This window comes from Nannospalax galili, unplaced genomic scaffold (genome assembly GCF_000622305.1).
Source record: "Nannospalax galili isolate Female #2095 unplaced genomic scaffold, S.galili_v1.0 scaffold9, whole genome shotgun sequence".
Taxonomy (NCBI): Eukaryota; Metazoa; Chordata; class Mammalia; order Rodentia; family Spalacidae; genus Nannospalax; species Nannospalax galili.
Genome location: NW_008360332.1, coordinates 7,411,669 through 7,432,870, shown reverse-complemented (window position 1 = coordinate 7,432,870; position 21,202 = coordinate 7,411,669). Strand labels below are relative to the sequence as shown.

General features: G+C 37.9%; 1 protein-coding gene across 2 annotated transcripts in view; it reads left to right on the top strand.

Moving 5' to 3' along the window:
• Col24a1 (collagen type XXIV alpha 1 chain) overlaps positions 1-21,202 on the top strand; it is a 354,563-nt gene that overhangs the window by 81,497 nt on the left and 251,864 nt on the right. For both annotated transcript variants that reach the window (XM_029560281.1, XM_029560280.1), the window contains exons 13-18: positions 14,341-14,394; positions 16,634-16,678; positions 19,813-19,866; positions 19,941-19,985; positions 20,222-20,275; positions 20,493-20,546. In XM_029560281.1, the coding sequence (XP_029416141.1) occupies positions 14,341-14,394; positions 16,634-16,678; positions 19,813-19,866; positions 19,941-19,985; positions 20,222-20,275; positions 20,493-20,546 (306 nt within the window). The remainder of the gene's footprint in view (positions 1-14,340; positions 14,395-16,633; positions 16,679-19,812; positions 19,867-19,940; positions 19,986-20,221; positions 20,276-20,492; positions 20,547-21,202) is intronic.

The window sequence follows — 21,202 nt, the reverse complement described above, 5'->3', positions numbered from 1 at the left end:
ACGTGTGCCTTAATCTCTTTTATTCTTATTTTATTCTTATCTGCCCTCTGACTGTCTTCTTTTACTCCTAACAAATTTTGTTGTCAATAAAATGACCGAGAAAAATAATTTATAATAATCCATGATTTTTAATACTTAAAATGCTACATTACCTCATTAATAACTGCTTAAATGTGGAGCACCCTGGGCTACGCTCACAGGCAAGGGTGGATTTGGTGAGCAAGTCAAACATTTTCTCATATCTCAGTTCTCAATCACTAATTTGATTGATTAGTATAGTTGGTCTCCTATGGATATTGACTTGATCTTGGCATCAGCAAAGTACAGGAAGTTTCCAGCTTTCTACCCGATAATGAATTATAAACTCATCCAGGGAGACTGGTAGACAACTTTTGGTTTCTTCTCCTTAGAGAATTAGAAAACTATACAATATGATTCTATTGACTTCAAAACAGGAGTTCAAGACAGTTACAGAAAAATATTGAATGAAAATGAACTTTTGACTTTACTGTTCTTTACATTGCAAAATTTGCAGTTTTATTGATGTGAACTTGTAATAGACTTAGGTCCTGAGAATTATGTTTGAAGAACATGTGTATCAGATTTTTCCTATTGTTTATAATAGAAAGTTATTTGATACTGTAATATGTGATGTGTGTTATATGCACTTTTTCTTATTTTTAGCACAAAATGGTTCAATACTATTTATAAGGAACATATGGATAGTTAGAGTAAGAAATAGTTTAATTTATAAGTCAGTTATGGCAAGATTGACCTCAGATGTGGTTCTAGAATGTTATCCCTCTTATTAGCTATATAAATAAAATCAAAGTTATTTGACAATAACTTTGACACTAAAGAGAAGCACACTAATCTTAACTTATTCATCATAGGACATTTCTATTCCTATTTAGATAATTAAAAATTCATTGTAAGTATACTCATTTATTGCTATTCTGTTCCAGTAAAGGGAATTGATCCTTTGATGTATACAAAGTGGATAATAGTATGTGTGAAGTATGAAAATGGCCATGTTATCTTGGTCATTTATTATGGAACTGTTTATAATTAGGTATGAAGTCAATACTCAAATACAGAGGCAGAGTTAAATACTATAAAGAAGACAGATACCTAGGCATCTGAAAGAAGAGTGGAAATAATAAAATCTAAACATACCTGCGTCTGTGAAGTCTTGGCTAGGTTATGCCAATCACTTCTGATTTACTGCTGATCTAAGAGCTATTTTAAGGTTCAGGTTGGGGATTCCCCATAGGACTGCTGTGTGGATTTTGTATTATCTATTATCATTGGGAGAATAATTTTAGAAGTATTTTTGAACTACAGTGCAGGATCATTGTCTGCAGTCACACTACTGACACACCACTGTGTGTGCCATAACTTCCACTGTCTAATGGTGACTCGGTACCTGTCGATCAGCCTTTCTCCATTTCTGGCCTTTATGTGAGCTTGTTTCCTTCAGATTTTAGGTAGGTGGAAATAGTCTTGGACTGGGGGTATAACTTAGTGGTAGATCACTTGCACTTTTGTACAAAGTCCTGGCTTTGATTTCCATCACTGGAGGGGGGAGGGCGGGGAGGAAAAAAGAGGAGAGAAAGTGAAATACTGAGTTAGAAATATGGAATATGATTAAACATATTTATAACATATAACTTTAAAATATTTTTATTCATTTTATTGAATTTTTAAGAATAAAGATTTTAAGCTTTCTGTAACACTCAAAATATTTTATTGATTCTTTGAGAACGTCATACAATGTGTTTTGATCATATTCAGTCCCCCCACCTTACTTCCACTTTCATTTCATGTCCTCTATTATTATTGTTTTTCCAAAAGTCCTATCGAGTCTAATTTGTGTTCCCCAAATGCTTTGCATGTGGACCCATCCCCTGGAGCCTGCTCATCACAGCCTTAAAAAAAAAAAAACAAAAAAAAACAAAAAAACTGACTCCCGCCCCAGCCCTAGCTGAACTTTCTGTAACATTTTGTTCTTAGACTATAAAAACTCTAAAACCAAGGTTGGAAATTGTTAAATAATTTTCCTTGCTATCTATGCAATAAATATATGTAAATATAAATATTATGATCTTGAACCATAATGGTAAATACAGTAAAATGGTAGTCATGAAAAGCTGTAAAATTGCAGTTTGGGTCTCTTTAGATTCTAGTGAAGATAAATTTCTTTGGACAAGTGAGTTAGATTTTCAACTGTGTACTAAAGCTCCATGTTGGATGTGAGCAGTTTATAAAAATATTAATTGGCATCTTAGTTTTTCTATATAAAGCTCAAAAATATAGAGGAGTGAAAGTCTTTCCAAAATTGTCCAATGATTAGGTAACATTGCTGAGCTTATATTTAGGAAGATGTTGTTATAAATCACATGTTTATGCTTCCAGTCAGATGATCTCTCATTTTCCAACGTAAGCACAAAGCATGAAATTAAGTTGTTGTGAACTAACTTAGTGATGCCTTTTTTAAAAATAAAATTATAGACTAAGAAGTAAAATGTGTTTTTTCTAGACTTTATAAATACACAAATGCTATTGAAATGGACAAATTCTAAAGTAACACATTGTTTTGGTTACTCAAGAAATACTCTACAGGGGCTGGAGAGATGGCTCAGCAGTTAAGAACACTGGTTGTTCTTGCAGAAGACCTGGGCTAGAATCCCAGCACCCACACGACAGCTAACAACTGTCCAAAACTCCAGTCCCAGGGGATCCAACAGCTTCTTCTGACCTCTGAGGGCATTGCATGACATGGGTGCACTTACCTACATGCAGGCAATACACGCATACACATAAAATAAAAATAATAAACTTTTTTTAAGTTTAAAAAAAGTGAATATCCAGGGGTCTTCAAGCCCACACCCCCACACGTGGGGACAGCTGAAAATAAAAATAATAAATAAAATTAAAAAAAATACTTATAAAAGAAACACTTTACAAAAGGAGGTCATGATTTATTATTTAGCATCATATTTTTTTAATGTAACATTGTGTTAAAAGTACTTAAGCCTGACATGGTGGCACATACCTTTAATCTCAGCACTTGGGAGGCAAAGGCAGGCAGATCTCTGTGAACGCAAGGCCAGCCTGGTCTATATAGTGAGTTCCAGGCCAGGTGGCTCTACAGGGAGGCTGGGACTTGAAGTGTCATTAATAAAACCAACCTGTAAGACAAAGTCCCAAGAGACCAGGAGTATACACTTTTGCTCTCTGTCTGTGGGTATGTGAATTCAACTAAACCTTATTCTCCAGAGATCTCATGTGAAACAAACAAAACAAAACAGGGTAGCAGATAATCTTTATGAGTCAGGACTTTTCAAAGAACAAAAGCCCTCTTCTGTTACACATAGCTTACTATATACATGTAAGCTGTATCTTGGAACATGTCTAATATGAACCATACTCTTTAAAGGCACAAAGCAGCCATTGATTCAAAGTAGAAAACTTATATTGCTTAGGAAAAATAGTGAAGGCAAAGAGATGGGATTTGTTTGCATTTGATAACTGCAGCCTTCATGTGTTGTACCTAATTCCAAGTGGTTTCCTTTCAGTGCAGCGTTTCCAGCATTAATTTTATAGGGCATCAATCAGAATGTTAATTCTAATGTTGCTTTCAGAAGGCATTTACAGGACTACTGGCCTGATTTAATCAGCAGTCTCTTTCTTGTACTAAGTTGTCCATACAAACGTATGTGGTTCCAAAATCTTAAAAAATGTGTACCACAGCTGACTTTCCATGACTGAAGATAAACATGAAATTGGAGATGGGATTTACTCTCAATAACATCAAGACAGTAACTGTCCAAAATATCAGTGTTCTGAGCTGGGAAGACTGCTCAGTCAGTAAAGTGCTTGCCTTGTAAGCATGAGGACCTGAGTTCGGATCCCCAGAGCCCACATAAAAAAAAACCAGTGCTGTGGTGTGGGTCTGTAAGCTCAGTGATGAAGTGGTGGGACATGGGGATAGGCAGATCCCTGGAAGCTTGGGATCCAGCTAGCTTGGTCTATGTAGTGAACTTGCAGGCCAATGAGGACCTGCCTCAAACAGAAGATGGAAAGCCCCTGAAAATTGATACCCAAGGTTGTCCTTTGACCTCCACATGTGTGCTATGTAGGCATGCACCTGCACCCACATGTACATGGATGCACGTGCCTACACCCCCACACAAAATATTCTTCAAAAAGTCCTTTCAGACTTACTAGAACAAATTATATTACATTTAAAGTTTTAGAGCAAAACTGAACTGTTTTCTTCCTGTGAAGACAAAAATATCACAGGCTTGGGATAGCATGAAAAATGGCACTGTTAGGGGACCCAGACTTCAGGGATGTTTACTTTTCTAACTATAGAAAGGAGTGTCCCCTCCTTTTTTCTCACACATCTTTTTGTTGGATGAGTCTATTTGAAGTAAACTATGTTTTGGCTTCTAAACCCAGTGTTAGAGTTTCAAAATATAAGATCCTTCTGTTCACCATCTGTTATTAGTGTCTTTCTTTAGCCCACAACAATCTTAAATACATATAACACACTACTATTTCAGATACATACACTTTCTGGAGAATTTAGAGACTCTTTCTCTCTGTCTCTGTCTCTGTCTATCTATATATATATGTATATATATTCAGGAAAAAATTGCAGTTAATTTGGTCACAAAAAAGCAGCATTATCACTAGAATCTTTTGATAGATTACCATTAATTTTCCAATGATTCTTCCTCTTTCAGGAAAAAAAACCCTCTATTTTCTGGTTTCATCTTTTTGGAACAGTCTGTAGTAACAATATTTGACTGACTGTACTGTGACAAATGCATAGATTCTAGGCTCCAGGACTCTGAATTGCCTCATTTACAAGGTTGGGAAAGGTGCTGGGAAATGGGACACACACTGATAATTTAGAGAATGCCCAGACAAAACATGATTTCATAGAGATGTGACACAGCAGGTGGAGAGTCAGCTGAGTGATCATGTTCAGGACAGAAAACAAAGGGAAAAATGCGGAGTGTTTTGTAGGTCATCAGGAGACATGCAGTTAGTGTGTGGTGGTTAGGCCTAACACAAGGTTTGGGGCAATATTTTCTTTGAGGGAAAAATGGCGGAAGCAGTGGGTGCCAAATCTTTTTTATTTATTGTTTTATTGAATTTTTATGCACTTCATATATCTTGATCATATTTAGATCTCCTCTCCCTTATATGAAGTCCTCCCAACCCCCCCATTGGGTTTCATGAATTCTGTCGTATATGCTAAGGCCTATCAAGCCCAAATTTGTGTCTCCAGATGTCCCTAGGTTATAGTCCATCCACTGGAGCCTGGTCAGTCTATCTAGCATCACTCTTTTAAAGAAGACCAACTCTCCCTAACCTAGCAGTTATCAGCTGCTAATAGTTCATTAGCTAAGAATGGAGCTTCTTACCCATTTACCCACTTCTGTGCTGGGTTTTTCTCTGGTTTGAGTTTCCATGGGTCTTGTGCATGCTGTTACCATTATTGTAAGTTCATATGAGAAAGTTTCCAGCCACCTGGAAAACTGTTTCCTTATGGCTATCCACCACCCTTGGCTCTTACAGTCTTTCTGCCCTCTCTTCCACAATGGTCCCTGAGCCCTGGGTGGCAGAGGTTTAATATAGAAGTCCTATCCAGGGGCATACACTCTGAAGTCTCTTATTCTCTACATTTTGGCCATTTTTGGCTTCCTGTGTTAATCATCATCTGTTACATGAGGAAGCTTCGCTAGTGAGAGTTGAGAGATGCATTAGTGTTCTCTCTGCCCCCTGTTCCACTATATTCTCTGAGGCTTAGGTGTAGAGGTTGTCTTGTAGATGTGACACTTAGGGTTGGGCATTTCACAGGCACTTATTCTCTGTGTGTGCCCAGCTGTGGAACTCTGTAATAGTCTCTACCTGTTGCAGAAAGAAGCTTCTTTGATGAGTGGTGAGAGGTATACTTGTCTTTAAATATAAGGATACATATTTAGCATGCAGTAAGAAATTATGTTTTCTCGGGTTGTGGCAAAAGTAGGTTAATCTCTAGACTCTATGACCTCTCCAACCATGTGTTTTTGGCTATGTTTACAGTATCACACATGAGTTCCCCCCCATTAAGCTGGTCTTAAATTCAATTAGATAGGTATTGATTATTCGCAAGAGAAAAGTGCCACTATTATACCAATAGTGATAGTTTATTGACATAAGAAGAAGGATAATTTCTATTCTAGGAATAGGAGTACCAGGTGATAACAAACCTCTAAGAACAAAGCAGAAACCACTCTGAGGATGGAGGTAAAGGCTAACAAAGCCTGCCTTAGTGAGTTATTCAAAGTCCTACTGAAGTCCAGCGTTAGCTTCAACTGTGAGGTGAGGCTTGACCTTTGATGTGTGGATCAAATTGTCCTATCTGTGGGACAAAAGGGATGCAGAGAATGGATATCCCCAAGACTGTCACACTCCAGACTTCATCCTGCTTTAAAACGTCAGAAATATATGTTTGAGTATATAACATGTAGCAGTAAGATCAAGGTTTTGTGCATTTCTAATCCTGGACAGGTCAATCTGATCTCTTCCTATTGCTTCGTCTTGAGAGAAAATATGTTTCTATTAATATCACTATGCCCGTTTAGTGTATCTTTATAAAATTTTATTGTGATTATATCTTATTATCACTGTTTAGTGATGCTTTTTACTGTATTATTTTTTAAATTTTTTAAATTTATTTTTATTTTATGTGTATGAGTGTTATGCCTACGTACATGTAAGTGCACCCATGTCATGAAGTTCCTTCAGAGGACAGAAGAGGGCATCAGATCCCCCGGAACTGGAGTTATGGATGATTGTTAGCTGCCATGTGGATGCTGGGATTTGAACTCCAGTCCTCTGCAAGAACAGCCAGTGCTCTTAACTGCTGAGCCATTTCTCCAGCCCTGAATATGTTGTTTTTAAACTTTATGCTAGAAAGGGGAAAAAATATATTCTCAAGGCATGTCTGGCGTTTCTCCTACTTCTGCAGAAGTGGCAGGTGCATCCCTTGAAGTTTGTGTTTGTTAAGTACCATGTTTGGAAACAGTACCATTACTAGACTCAGCAAGAGAGAAATCTGCTGTCTGTGCTTTAGAGGGCTATGCATATCATAAACAAATGTGACAAATGTACTGGAAAAGCAGTTGAGACCATAGTCAACTCCGAATTGAGCATAGCACCCCCTACATATCAGTTATCTGGTGCTATGTGATAAATAACTCCAAGTCAGTGGGCTTAAACAGCAGTAAATATGATTGTTATAGTTTCCGTGAGTCAGGAACTTGAGAGTGGGTTATTGGGGTGGATCTAATTCATGAGGCTACAGTCAAGATTTTGGCTGGTGTTATAGTCATCTAAAGGCTTGACTGAAGCTACAAGATCTACCTTTAAAGTGGCTTACTTGTTGGCTGGATAGGTTGATGCCAGTTGGTGATGGAAAATCTGATCTTAACAGGGCTGTAGGAGTGCCTTTAAAATGTTATTTCATCTTCTCCTGGGATGGGTGTTCAATGTGCAGAAAGTGGAGGGGTTGCAGTGCCTTTTAGAACATAGCTTCAGAAACCACACACTGTTGCTTCACTTTTTTGTGGGTCATATAAGTCAGTCACAGTTTAATGTGGGAGGGGACGACACCAGAGCATGAATACCGCGAAGTAAAGATCATTGAGGTCTATCTTTGAGGCTGGCCAACACAGTTGAGAATTATGTAGGACTCGGAGAAACTCTGAGCATCTCTTCCTGGATGCCAGAAAGAACTGAAAGTGCTAACACTGGAGACAGAAACTGCTCAAGATTATGACGAGGGTGCTAGGGAGAAGGCACTCAATGCTCTTGCAGAGGACCCAAGTTTGGTTCTTAGCACCATGTCAGGTGCCTTACAACTGCCTGTAACTCCAGCTTCAGGGGATCCAATGCTGTCTTTGGCCTCCGCAGGCACCCACGCTCACATGCACACATACACACACAAAAAATTTTTCAAAATATAAACAAGTTATTATGAGGATTAAATCGACAATAGAAACAGGGATTTTTTTTTTCTCACCCTGGATGCAGTCATGGCAAAATCATGTTCCCTGATAATTCAATGCTTCTGTTTCTTGGTTACTATCTAGTCCTTATTTATGGTTCTAGACGTAATAAAATTAATGTGGTGGTAACAATAATTATACTTGAAGCATAAAAATACTTTTCATGAAATAAGTCTTATTATTCTCAAATTTGGATTTATATAGGTATATATTCAAATTTTCTGAAGGATAAATTTTTTTCTACTGCCAAACATGAAATCCTAGAATGACATTTTAACAATATAAATATTTAATATAGGAGTCCTGTCCAAGGACCCGTACTCTGCAGACTTATTCTCTGCACTTTGGCCATTTGTTGCCCTTTGTGTTCACTGCCCACTGTTTCATGAGGGAGCTTCATTGATGCGAGTTGAGAGATACATTAGTATTCTCTCTACTCCTTGTTCCACCATATTCTATGGGCCTTAGGTGTAGAAGTTGCATTGTAGGTGTGTCACTTAGGGTTGGGCATTTCAAAGACACTTAATCTCTGTGTGTAACCAGTTGTGGAACTCTATAATAGTCTCCATCTGTTGCAAAAGAAGATGTTTTGATGAACGGTGACTGGCATGATTATCTGTAAATATAAAGATCCATATTTAACACATAATAAAAAATTACATTTGTCTAGGGATATGAGAACCTTGGAGTTTTTTCTAAGATCTATGTGTTTAGAGTACTACACATGAGTTCCCTTCCACCAAGTAGGCTTTAAGTCCAATTAGGTAGCTGTTGATTACCTCTGAGATAAAAGTTCCACTACTTCCCCAGGGACTATCGAGGACGAGGGCATGAAAAGTTTGTAAGAGCCAGGGGAGGAGGTGCATGACCATAGGGAAATAGAGTCCTACAGGCTCCTCGGACCCTGCACACACAAACCTACAGCAATAGTGTCCGCATGCACAAGACCCATCCATACTCAAGACAAAAACCCAACATAGAAATGTGGAAATGGGCAACAGGACCTAATCTTAGCCGAAGAACTATGGGGCAGTTGAATACTGCTGGGTGAGGAGGAGCTAATCTTCTTTAAGGGCAATCTTCTTTGACTCTAGATTGGCTGGCTAGACTCCAGTGGATGAACTTACACTGAGGGGTGTCTGGAAACACTAACTTGACTCAATAAGCCTTAACATAAATGACAGAATGCATGAAATTCAGTTGGGGGGCAGCTAAGGAGGGTCCCGATGGGGAAGAGGGTAGAATATGATTGAGCTGCTGTGTATGAAAGATACAGAAATTCAATAAAAATAGTCAAAAATATAAATATTTTCTAAGAGTATAGCAAAAATTTGAAAGGTAAATAAAACAACTACCACGTCTTACTTTGATGTTCATTGATTTGAACTTACAATGAAAACAGGAGTAGAACTTCTGCAAAAAAGTGAGTGACTTATGTTTTGAGAAACTAGAAAGAATGTGAGTAGACTTATATTGATCATTACCTATAATAAAATTTGCAAGATGGCTTTAGATTTCTCTGTTTAAAAATTAAATCGGTAGTTATCATTAAGTTTCTATTTCTGTTGCCACATAACAAATACTACAAAGTTGACAGGTTGAAACAAACCACTTACCTCACAGTTTTCAAGGGTCAGGATCCAAGTGTTGCTTGACTGGGTCTTCTGCCCAGATGACCAGGTAGTTGTCATAAAGTGTCAGCAACACTGCAGTATCATCTCGGGGTCTGAATGAGGAAATGTTAACTGCCAAGTTCATTCAGGCTCTGGGAAGACGTTCATTTTGAAGGCTAAGAATTGAGGACCCTGGTTTCTTACAAGCTTGGGTTACAGGCCACCTCAGGTTCTATAGCCTATCAGTTTCTTGAAGTCACTCCAAGTTCCTTGCCGTATTGAATCCTCCAATGCAGCTGCCAACATCATCAAGCTGGTCGGAGAAGTCTGTATCATCACACTAAGAGTTTTAGTGTTTGTGATACAGCAGTGGCAGTCACATCCAGCCCTTTTGCTACATGCTACTTGTTTATGCAAGTAACACCTGCCAACCACAAAGGGTGGCAGAGGTGTCAGCAGCGAGGACCTTTGGGATCACCTGCCATCTTGAAGGATCAAATGAAATCCCTAAAATGCCATATCTCTTAGAATATAGAATTCTGTTATTGTTTAAAAAAAATGAAAGAAGAGAACTAATACAGTACAGGAGCAACAATTCAACTCTGCCATACCTATTTAAGCATGAAGGTGACACTCACGAAACTGACAGACAGGCAAAAAAATGAAAATTCTGGAGTTCTCTTATCTCTATTTGATGCTAATCCTTGAAAATAACCATTATATTATTTGACAGTGGCTTGAATTAATGATTGTAGCTTTCATCTAGGTAAATGTGATACAAAATACAGAATTTCATCTGGGAAGAAAAATTTTTGAATTAGAATATAGAAACTGTCTCTCATATTCTTAAGATCAAAGGCATCCTAGTTCATTACAACTGTTCCATGTTTCCGACTAAGATAAAAGATTCTTTTTTGGGTATGTGGCTACAAACATTTAGATTCATGAATTCATAACCTTGCCAGTATTAAAATACATGCTGGTGGTTTCTGTAATTTAAAGAAGCATGAATAAACAGATAACAAAGAGTGAAATATTCAGACATCAGCATGGGATCTTTTTAAAGAAAATATATCTGATCTACAGCCAGATACAATGATGCTTTCACGGCAGTGGCTGTGTTTGTTCCAAGAAAACAAGATGTCTAAACTTCATAGCAATTTCTTGAAAAAATTTCATATAATGATCAGTATGCATATGGAATAAGAATAATAAAATCAATTATTTCTAGCAAGAATAGAGTGTACATAGGGACTGTTCAGTGAATAATAAACATTTTTTTAAAATCTCAAAATAGATTCTAGTCAAACTAAATTGTTTTAGGGATAAAATCAGGATATAGCCACTAGTATTTACATATGTCCACTGACCAGAAGATAAACTGGAAGTTGAAAGTAAACTTTCTGTTTCCTGCTGGGTGTAGAAAGTCTGGGATTTGTAAAAGGCAAAGAACTGATCACAGTGCTCTCTTTGCTTTTCTCTCTTCTCTCCTATGCAGGGAGGAATCACCAGCTATGTGGGGGGCTGCATGAGAGAGCAGCTTCTGCACCTGGATGGGGTGTGGGAGGTGTTAAGTTTCAAGTAGCACATCCTTTAGTGAGCCCCAGTGGGTGCCCAAGAATGTCCTTTAGTAACCCTGGTCCTTTCCAGACTCACTACTTCCTTGTTTCTGTTGCTGTTGTTGCTGTTGTTGGTGGTGTGTGTATGTGTGGGTGTGTGTGCGTGTGTGTGTGTGTGTGTGTGTATGTGTGTGCATGTATCTGTGAAGGTCAGAGGTCACCATTTGCTCTCTACCTTATATTTGAGACACAGTCTCTCACTGGACCTGGAGCTCCTCGTTCAGCCTCACTGGCTAGACCATAAGCTCCAGGGAATCTACCTAGCTCAGCATCCCCAGAGCTGGGATTGTAGGCATGTGCCACCACACCCAACTTTTTATATGTGCAATAGAGGCACCAGCCCAGGAAACATTGTTGCCAGGGGAGGGGGAGGGAGAGATGTACCCACTTGATCTACCCAAAAGAAATTAAGTCTTGTTTTTTCTGCCTGGGATCTCTGGTGGTCTCCTGATGTTCTCTCTCTCCCTCCTTGCCTCCCACCCCATCTCTTTTCTCTCTGTCCCTCCTCTCCCTATCTCTCTTCTCCTTCCTTCTGCTATTTTGACTCTCCTCTGGAACAGAACCCTCATAACACCTGGCCAAGTCTTAGGTGTCACTAGCATCCAGGATTTAGAAGAGAGCCTCACCATCCAGGGAGTGACTGTTCTTTTGTGCAGGTGGCATGTCTCGGGCATCTCCTGTTCCCTCTCAGAGTCCCTTCATTCTCCGTAATACTTTATTGCCATGGTATTACTCTGATGTGGGAGGCAAACGAGGAAACAAGAACAGGAAGTGACTAGCCCGTCAGGTAGGAAGTGGCAGTCTTGAAAGGAAAAGCAGTGGTAGAGATCCTGAGCTTAGCTCTTCTCTGTGGATTTGTTCCTCAGTCTTGAGAAGTCTGCTCTTTGCCCACTCCATCCCCATAAGACTTCAGGGCCCACCCCACCACACCCCACCCAGGTTGCTGAAATGCTGCATTTCAATGGGAAGGCCTTTGAAATCGCAGCGGTCTGGCTCAGCATTTTGACCTTGTGGAAAATACTTTGCCTCTTGGAGTCTGTGTGTTCTCATCAGTGCAATAAGGAGAATAGCAGGAGGGCCTGGATCGCAGAAATCTCCTGCTTCAGGTCTGCGAGATCATCCAAGGGTTTGCCTGGCTAGGAGCCATGAAGGCTCTGGAGGTGAGTACAGCCCGGGGATTCTGGCGCTGCTTCTTACTAGCTGTGTCGTCTTGGGCCGGTTACTTAACTTTTCTGCTTTGGTTTCTCCTTTTGTAGAATGGAGGTCATAAGAGCGACTGTTACAGGCTGTAGAGTTCTTGGATCAATGTCTGGCAAGTAGCAAACTCTGTAAATGCTAACAGAACTGAATCCACAAGGCTGTCTTCTGACCTCCACATGTATGCCATGGCACACACATCTCCCTCCCCTACCCACATCATGCACACACAATAATAATAGTTTTTTATTGTGAACTTTAAAGTTCAGGAAAACCAATCATAGGTCATTAAAGAAAAACTTTAGAAAGAGTAGCTGAGTGTTGAGTTATTTTGAAACAGAATCCCTAATGAGAATGTTATCTTGCTATCCTTCAGAGTTTTACAGTGTGGAATTAGACATTGGAAACACTACATTTTCAGTATTTAGGTGTGTTATACCATCTCCTTGTAAAATTGTACCTCAAAGAATTAGTTTTTGTACTTAACCTTGAAATGATGAGTTGTTCAATATAGCATTGTGGGGGCTGGAGAGATGGCTCTGTGGTTAAGACCCAGCATCCACGTGGCAGCTAACAACTGGCTGTAACTCCAGTTCCAAGGGATCCGATGCCCTCTTCTGGCCTCTGCAGGCTTTACACACATGTGGTGTACTTACATGCACTCAGGCAAAATACTCATACACATAAAATAAAAATAATAAAAATATTTTTAAACTATAGAGCATTTTAGAAAAAGCATAGACTCTGGAATTGGAATGCCCCTGTTTTTGGTCAAACCTGTGTAAGGGACTTAATTTCCCTATACTTTAATTGCCTCAAATGCAAAATGAATCTCTTAGAATCTTGAATAGATCTGTTGTGAAGACGAACTATATATAAATAATAGTGTGTATAAAGTCCTTGAAATGTGGGACATACTTAATAATAGTTGTGTTGAATGTGGGCTTGGGAGCCCCATGCAATAGCAGAGACAACCAGCGAACTGGCCAGACAGTCTTATTTCTGTTGGCTCTCCTTCAGTGACTATGGAATGATGAACAAATTTCTGTCATAACTAATTTTTTATATGTTATGTAGCATATAAAACAATGTTTATAAAACATAAATAGCTGGGTAAGGTGGCACATGCCTTTAATCCCAGCACTTGAGAGGCAGAGGCAGATAAAACTCTATGACTCTGAGGTCCGCTGTCTACACAGTGAGTTCCAGGCCAGTCAGGGCTACATAGTGAGACTATCTCAAAATAAAATGGAAATATTGTTTTTAAAAATCAATGAAAGGTAATCCAAAAACTGTTGGATTACAGATAATGGTGTAGGAAATAAATTTTTTCTTTTTTTCTTTCTTACTTTGAATGTGTTTGTGTGTGGATATGGGTGCACATGCATGTGTGTGTGCACATGTGTCTGAATGCTTGTTTGTGTTTGAATGCTTGTGTGTGGATATGGGTGCACATGCGTGTGTGTGTGTGTGCCCATGTGTAAGGGCAAGAGGTGCCATCTTCAGGAGCCATCCACCTTCTTTGTGTTTTCCATGTGGAGCATTAAGATAAGATTGCTCACTGACCTAGAGCTCACCAAGTTGGCTGGAGGGAGCCCCAGGGACCCACCCACCTGTCTCTACCCTCCCAGCTCTGGGATTATGAATGTGCTCCACCAAGCCATGGCTTCTCTACATGGGTTTTGAAAGTTTGCATTGTGTGGCAAGCAATCTTCTGACTGTGTTATCTCACCAGTTCCAGGAAATGCATACTTTTTTTTACTAAATTCTTCATTAGAAAACAGTGAAAATGAGTTCTTTATATATTCTGGCTTTTAAAATAGTCTTCCTCTCTCCCTGTGCCAGGGTTTTCCAGGTGATTTTGGAGACAGAGGCCCTGCTGGTCTGGACGGGAGTCCTGTGAGTACTTGTGCTCCATCCTTGCATTCTCACATTATCTGTGCTCCATAGTGCATGTGGCATCCACACGATCATATTCACAAACAAACACTACCAGCTGGACAATTTCCATGCCACTGTGCACACGCTAATCTGTCATTTTTCAGTATTGTGAATAAGTCACAAGTATTTTGGGTAAACCACTATCACAACAGATAAACATTAAAATTAATTATTTTGACCGTATTTAGGTGTGAGTGCTTAATTAGAACATTAAAAGTATGCAATAGCAGTCCTGACTTTCATAATGAAGACATTAACCATGCTTGTTAGTGTTTTACTGAAAACAACTTTTCTCTAAATTCAGGTGTTACTCTTCAGACTGGGAAAAAGTTACCACTCTAAAATTATTGCAATTGTATTAACAAAGAATGATGCCATATTTATGTCTTTGACATTGGTTCGAAGTTGCTTCACTTTTTCTCCTTGAAGAGAATCTGAAACATGTTCCCCAGTGTATGACATGCACATTTTCATCTTATTTTACAGTGATTAGAATCCACACAAAATCCTTGTAGTCTAAATTAGGAATAGTTCCTATATTTAGACGTATGTTGATCAGTATCATAAAAGTTTGAAGACAGTTTCTTTTTAATCTTCTCTTGTGATATCGTAATTAGCTAATTTTGTAAATTTAGTCAAGGTTTAAAGTAGAGTCCAAATAAACTATTAAATGTTTAAATATCACAAGTTGAATATTTACCAATGTTTTCTTGCCTGTGATTCTGGGGAGTTTCTAATTTCAAGTGTATTAATAATAGAGTCATCATTATTTAGGCTTAAAAAATATTCCATTGTGTACTTACAGACCTAATATGAAAGGTCTCATTAGGCTGCCATATTGTGGCGATTTCGTGGGTTCAGCTTCCCTACCAGGTCGAGAATACATTATTTAGCAGCAGGCATTCTTGTCTTCTGGCTTTTAAAATCTTTCCACCCCTTTTTCTGTGATGTTCCCTGAGCCTTAGATGTAGGGGTTCGATTGTAGATGTATTAGTTGGGGCTAAGCACTATACAATCACTTATCATCTGTATTTTGTTGTGGAACTTTTTAATAGTGTCTGTCTTTTGCAAAAAGAAGTTTCTTTGATGAGTGGTGAGATCTACACTTACACTGTGAATATAAGAATAAGTACTTAGAATATAGTAAGAAATTACATTGGTCTAGGAAAGTGGTAGCAATAGGTTCTTTTTTAGGGTCTATGTGTACTTGACTGTGTTTATAGTACTCCAACCATGTGTACTTGGCTATGTTTACAGTACCCCTCATGGATTCCCTCATATTGAGTGGGCCTTACGTTTAATTAGGCAGCTTTACCACCAATATAAAAGTGCCACTATTGTACCAACAGAGATAATTTTCTTGGCCAGTCATTGTGGTTTGTAGGCTTTACAGCTGGGTAGGACCATTGATTGGTTTTCTCCCTTGGATAGCACCTTCGATACTATGAGAGCTAGCCTTTAGGAAGAAGGCTTCCAGGTGAGTTCCTGTTCAAGTCTCATATCCAAAGTATATGGTATCTTCAGTATTAGGGTCTTACCTTCAAATTCTTATAGCCAACCAAGGACTGTAGCAATAACCTATATTATGTGGGGAGTCTCTTGGACAATCCTGACCAACAGCTCAAAGGGAAGCTTCCCTTGCCTGGCATTTGGATTTCTGTTTTATAGCTATGTTCATAATTTTTAAAATAATTTATACCGTATCTGTGTTTCAAAGTACAAAAGCAAAGAGTAGGGAGGGGATATTCTTGCCCCTCATTACCTGTAAATTCTGTGACACAAAATGTTATGCTTTTTATAATGATGAAAACAGACATTAAATAATATACTTCAAAATAAGTGATGATTTTTTAATGATCTGAAAATATTGTTCTAACAATATATTCAAGCCAGTTATGCCTGGGATGTTGATTACCAATTGTGCTTTCTCCCTTTATTAAGTACTTAGACTGCACAGAGAATTTTACATCCTAGTCTAGGGGTTAGTTCTAACATCCAAAAGCATGGTGCTTAGGAAAGAATAAATTGCTGTACAGATTTGTTCTTCACAGGAAGGTATGTATGAGTAGTGAGGTTTCAGAAGTAAAATTTAGTGGAAGATCAATTTTGGCATGTTGTTTCCTATACATGTCTATCTTCATTTCGGAAAATTCCCACAGTAGTTTGGAATCATAATTGTACATTTCTTTTATGATAGGGACTTGTAGGTGGCATCGGTCCTCCAGGATTTCCTGGTCTGAGAGTAAGTATCCCTAAATGTTATCATTTTTATGCACTAGTATAGTGTGTGATTTGTAACTGTTATGCATGCTTTTAAAAACTTAGGGAAATGAGAAGTTTCAGTGTCATTGTTGGATATTAACCCTGCTTAATTGTATTTTTAAAACACGAAAATTGGACTAATAGTATGCATAAAAATATAATCATCCTTTTGTGATAAGCTCAAATAACTTATTTATATGAATTAACATGTGTGTATGCATGGATGTATCCACACTTACCTCATTAAAGATTATTAGGCAGGACTCAGTCTCTTCAAAGGTATAAGCTGTAAAAGACTCACTTCTTTCTTCTTTGATGATTTTCTCTTACCATTCAGTTTGGGGACAGACAGATGCTTTGTCTACTGATTGAATTTTCCTGTACTGCTGGTTCTTATCATCATACTGTCATGATACTGAGTGTGGTAGGTTGGGTGAAAAGTCCAGTCTTTTCTGTAATGTACTCATATGAATTTTTATTAATTGGCTGGTGGCTCCTGTTTTTAATATAAAGAACCAATGTTTTCAATCTTTCTTTCTTTGACTTAATTTGACTCAAAGATTTTTCTGATTTTTGTATCTATCTGGGAGGCTTTTTAGCCCCTAATGCTATATGCCAGACTTCCTCTACCAAGCTGCCATGCATCTTCTGTTTGTTCTATCTTCTCACACAGAAGACTATGGAATGTAGGGAACACTGGACCTTCAGATTACCATAAGGAATGGAAACTCTCATGTATTGTTTTTAGAAGGGTTTATCTATAATTTTTCAGGACAAGGATTTTCCACACGGTTTCTGATATGTCATATAATGGTCCTGTACTTTGTTATTCAATTTTTACCTTATACTTTTCCATGTTAATAAGTCCTTTATAACATATATTTTTAGTATCTCTCAATATTTATTATTTTGTGGTTTTTCTTTTAGAGTCACAAAATATAACATAAGATATTATATATGCAAAATACATTCATTTGCAAATGCCAGATTAAGCATGATAATATATTTGCTGAAAAAGTTAAGAATGTTAAATATTGTCTGGAAAAAAAAAACACCAAGAAAGACATTTGGTTTGTAAAATGTCTTCCCATGCTTCCATGGATTGTTTCTGCATAATTTCCTAACACAGAAACTTACTGTGTTTTTGAGCCCAACATAAGCATCAAAGCTATGAACTTTGAATAAACTAGCCACTGTAATCATATGAAGAACTGATTGACTCTGTCCTTCTGACAGAGTTTGAAATTACAAGCAGTGATGTGTTGCTATGCATATTTATGAAGCTGGAAAATATTACCCTTTGCTACTAATAGTCCTATATATTTCAGGATTAAACAAGTCAGGAATAATTTGTCTTAGTTATATTTCACAGACTTAAAGACTCATCCAAAAGTAAAAATGTCATGTTTTCCATTCTGAAATTTGCATTATATAAATGTAGACTATTATGCATGCTGTGTTAAAATGTTGGGCGATAGAACTCTAAAGATTGATGTTTAAATTTTTTAAAGTTAATGCCTTCAGTATTTATTCCACACTTAGTTTCAAAACTATTATGTCACACTTAATAAACTGAGGCTAGGAAGTAAAAAATAAATGAAGTGTACTTCTGTCCTCATAAAATGTACAGATTCGAGGCTGGGGGAGAAGCATACTAATAGTAGTCTGTTGCTTGTCACTGTATCTTCCAAGGCTCAGAGCATGTAATGAGGGGAAGTATGGTCAGAGAAAAAACCAGTCCATTGTAGGTGAATGTACGGTTTGGAGGAGGGAGAAAAAGGAGGAGGGAGACTATCTACAAGGAGGGAGGAGTGGAAGGGTGGCGGATATCTGATAGGGTCTGGCATGCTAGCTCAGTAATTTGAATACTAACTAAACTGAGTTACATTTTTAGTAGCTCACAAATATAACTTTCTGTGGTGGTTTTGCTTTCTGAGACAGGGTGTCTCTATGAGAGAGCCCCAAGCTAACAAACTCACTATGTAACCAAGGCAGGCCTCAAACGCTTTTGAGTGCTAGGGTTATGAGCCCACCACTCTCAGCTTGCCCTTTGTTCTTTGCTATTTTTTGTTTTGAGCTGGTATCTCACTATTTTGCCATGTTGCCCGGGTTGGCTTTGAATTCTTGGGTTGAACCATCCTCCTGCCTCAACCTCCAGAGTAGTTGGAAGTACAGTCATGTGCCAGAGTTCATGGCTGCAAATACAACTTTAAAGTTCCTTACCATTTGGGAATTTGGGAACAAGAGAGGTTAGAACCAAAGTGTTCATCAGGATGAAGAGTGTTGTGGAATCCAGAGTAGAGGTAATACAGGAAGGAACCTGAAGCCTCTGCAACCCAAATCACACCTGATCTCCAAACCTACGTGGGAGCCCCACATTTTGTTCTTTCAAATACCACATTGTTGCTGCTGACCTTTGTTTCTAAGAAAACATGTTGAAGGAGTTTTTAAACTAAGTGCCTATCTTAACAGCGATGGCAGTTCTGTTTTTGAGAAATTGGAGCATTAGATTAAGAACCTTAACAATAGAGATTACCTCTTTTTTCTTTGTGTCTTTACCAGTTTTAGTGTCTGGTACAGGCTATGCTTAGAACATATTACATAATGAATAAATCAGATAAGCCCCAAAAGGTAGAACTTTTTGTTTTCTGCTCCATGTATCCCTAAAATCATGGTAATTTTTTTTCTCATTCTGAACATTATAAATCATAAAACAAAATTACTATAGTGTCAGACACCTAGCAATATCTCAATAAATATTTTTCTAAATAATGAATGAAATAAAAATCCAAAACAGTTGATGTGCCTATTGACTGCTTCCTGGAAGGCTTACACTAAAATATTTCTACAAGCTATTACCTATTTGGAGAACTATTTGCACGATGTGGACAGTAGGGTTGTAGGAGATCAAAGGAAGGAAGGATCCTTGTGGATTGACCCAAAATGTAAAAGCCCCGAGAAAGAAGGCTGGATTACCTAAAGTTTAAAAGATGGGTGCTATTTTTAAAGGTAGAGAAGAAAAGTTGCTGAAAACGAGGCAAACTGTTTTCAGTTAATCAGTTATTAACATCCACATTTTGAATGCTTAATGATACTTTTCTTACTACTTTTCAGGGCAATGTTGGTCCTGCAGGACCAATTGGACCTTCAGGAATTCCTGGCCCAATGGTATGGCTCTATTTGCATAATGGATATCCCTCCTTCATTTTTCCATGAGGTGACAAATATCGCCTTTTTTTTAGGGCCTTTCGGGGAATAAAGGACCACTTGGAATCAAAGGTGATAAGGTGATTTAAATATTAACATTATCACGGAGATGATTTCTTACCAATTCTTTCATGTTAACAGAACTTAGCAAATATTTTGTTTTTGTTTGTAGGGTCTCGTTTGTATTATCAATTATATTAATTGTTCTAAAAAGTAGGAAAAATCAAAAACTTTTTCTTCAATAATTAATACTAGCCTTCTTATTCTGTAATCATATTTATAATTCAGTGTCTGTCAATCAAATTCTGCTTCCTAGGGTGAGCAAGGCATGCCTGGGGAGCCAGGAGAACCAGGGTATCCTGGAGACAAGGTAACTTTCCTGCCATTAATTTGATAAATATGAAAAATTAAGATGCGTTAATTCAAAGTAAAGGAATGCTTATTGTTTCAACCACGTATTTTGTTAGGGTATGGTATCAGAATTTTTTTAAATTTTAGAATATACTCATGAATATTTTTAGTAATTCACAAATAGAAGGGTTTTTTAGATAACAGCTTTGTTTTCCTTCTGTTATCCTTTCTTTTAGGGCACCACTGGTTCACCGGGCCCACCAGGGATAAGAGGAAAGCCAGGACCTTCAGTAGGTTTGAACCTCTGCTTTGCTCTTTCTGATGAACACAGCGCATGCCAGGGGTCTTGTTGCTTGATGATGTTAGCAGAGCTGTCAGTTGACTGTCTGTTGACTGACACCTCCCAAGGCCAAACACACATTTCTGAATCATAAAAATCTTGCTATATTCTTTCTCCTAGTGATTTATCATAAACATTATTTAAGTTAATCCATAGAACATAGAGCACTTCAAATAATATTTTTTCCAATTATCAGTTTAATTAAGGAAGCATTTTGAGAGAATAGCACTCCACACTCTCTAAGCCCAAATATTCCAATTCTGTTTTTAAGATAACTCTTGGCATCAGTTATTTGTAGTGAACAGGAAGCGCCTCAAATTATAAACTAAAACAACTTAGTAATTAAAATCATTTAAATAAAATTATTAAAGCCTAAGTCAAAAATAGATCTCTGCATATTAAAAATAATGATTATATCTTAACTAATATTATTGTTTCAAAGGATAATATGTCTGACTTAATAGCCACAACAGTTTTATGAAATTGACACTTAAAGATACTGAGACACAGAGTCTTAAGTAACTTGTGCAGGGTCCCATAGTCAACCAGTGGACACCTGAGAAAAATTTGGCAACCAGGTATATCACAGGCCCTGCAGTCAGTCAC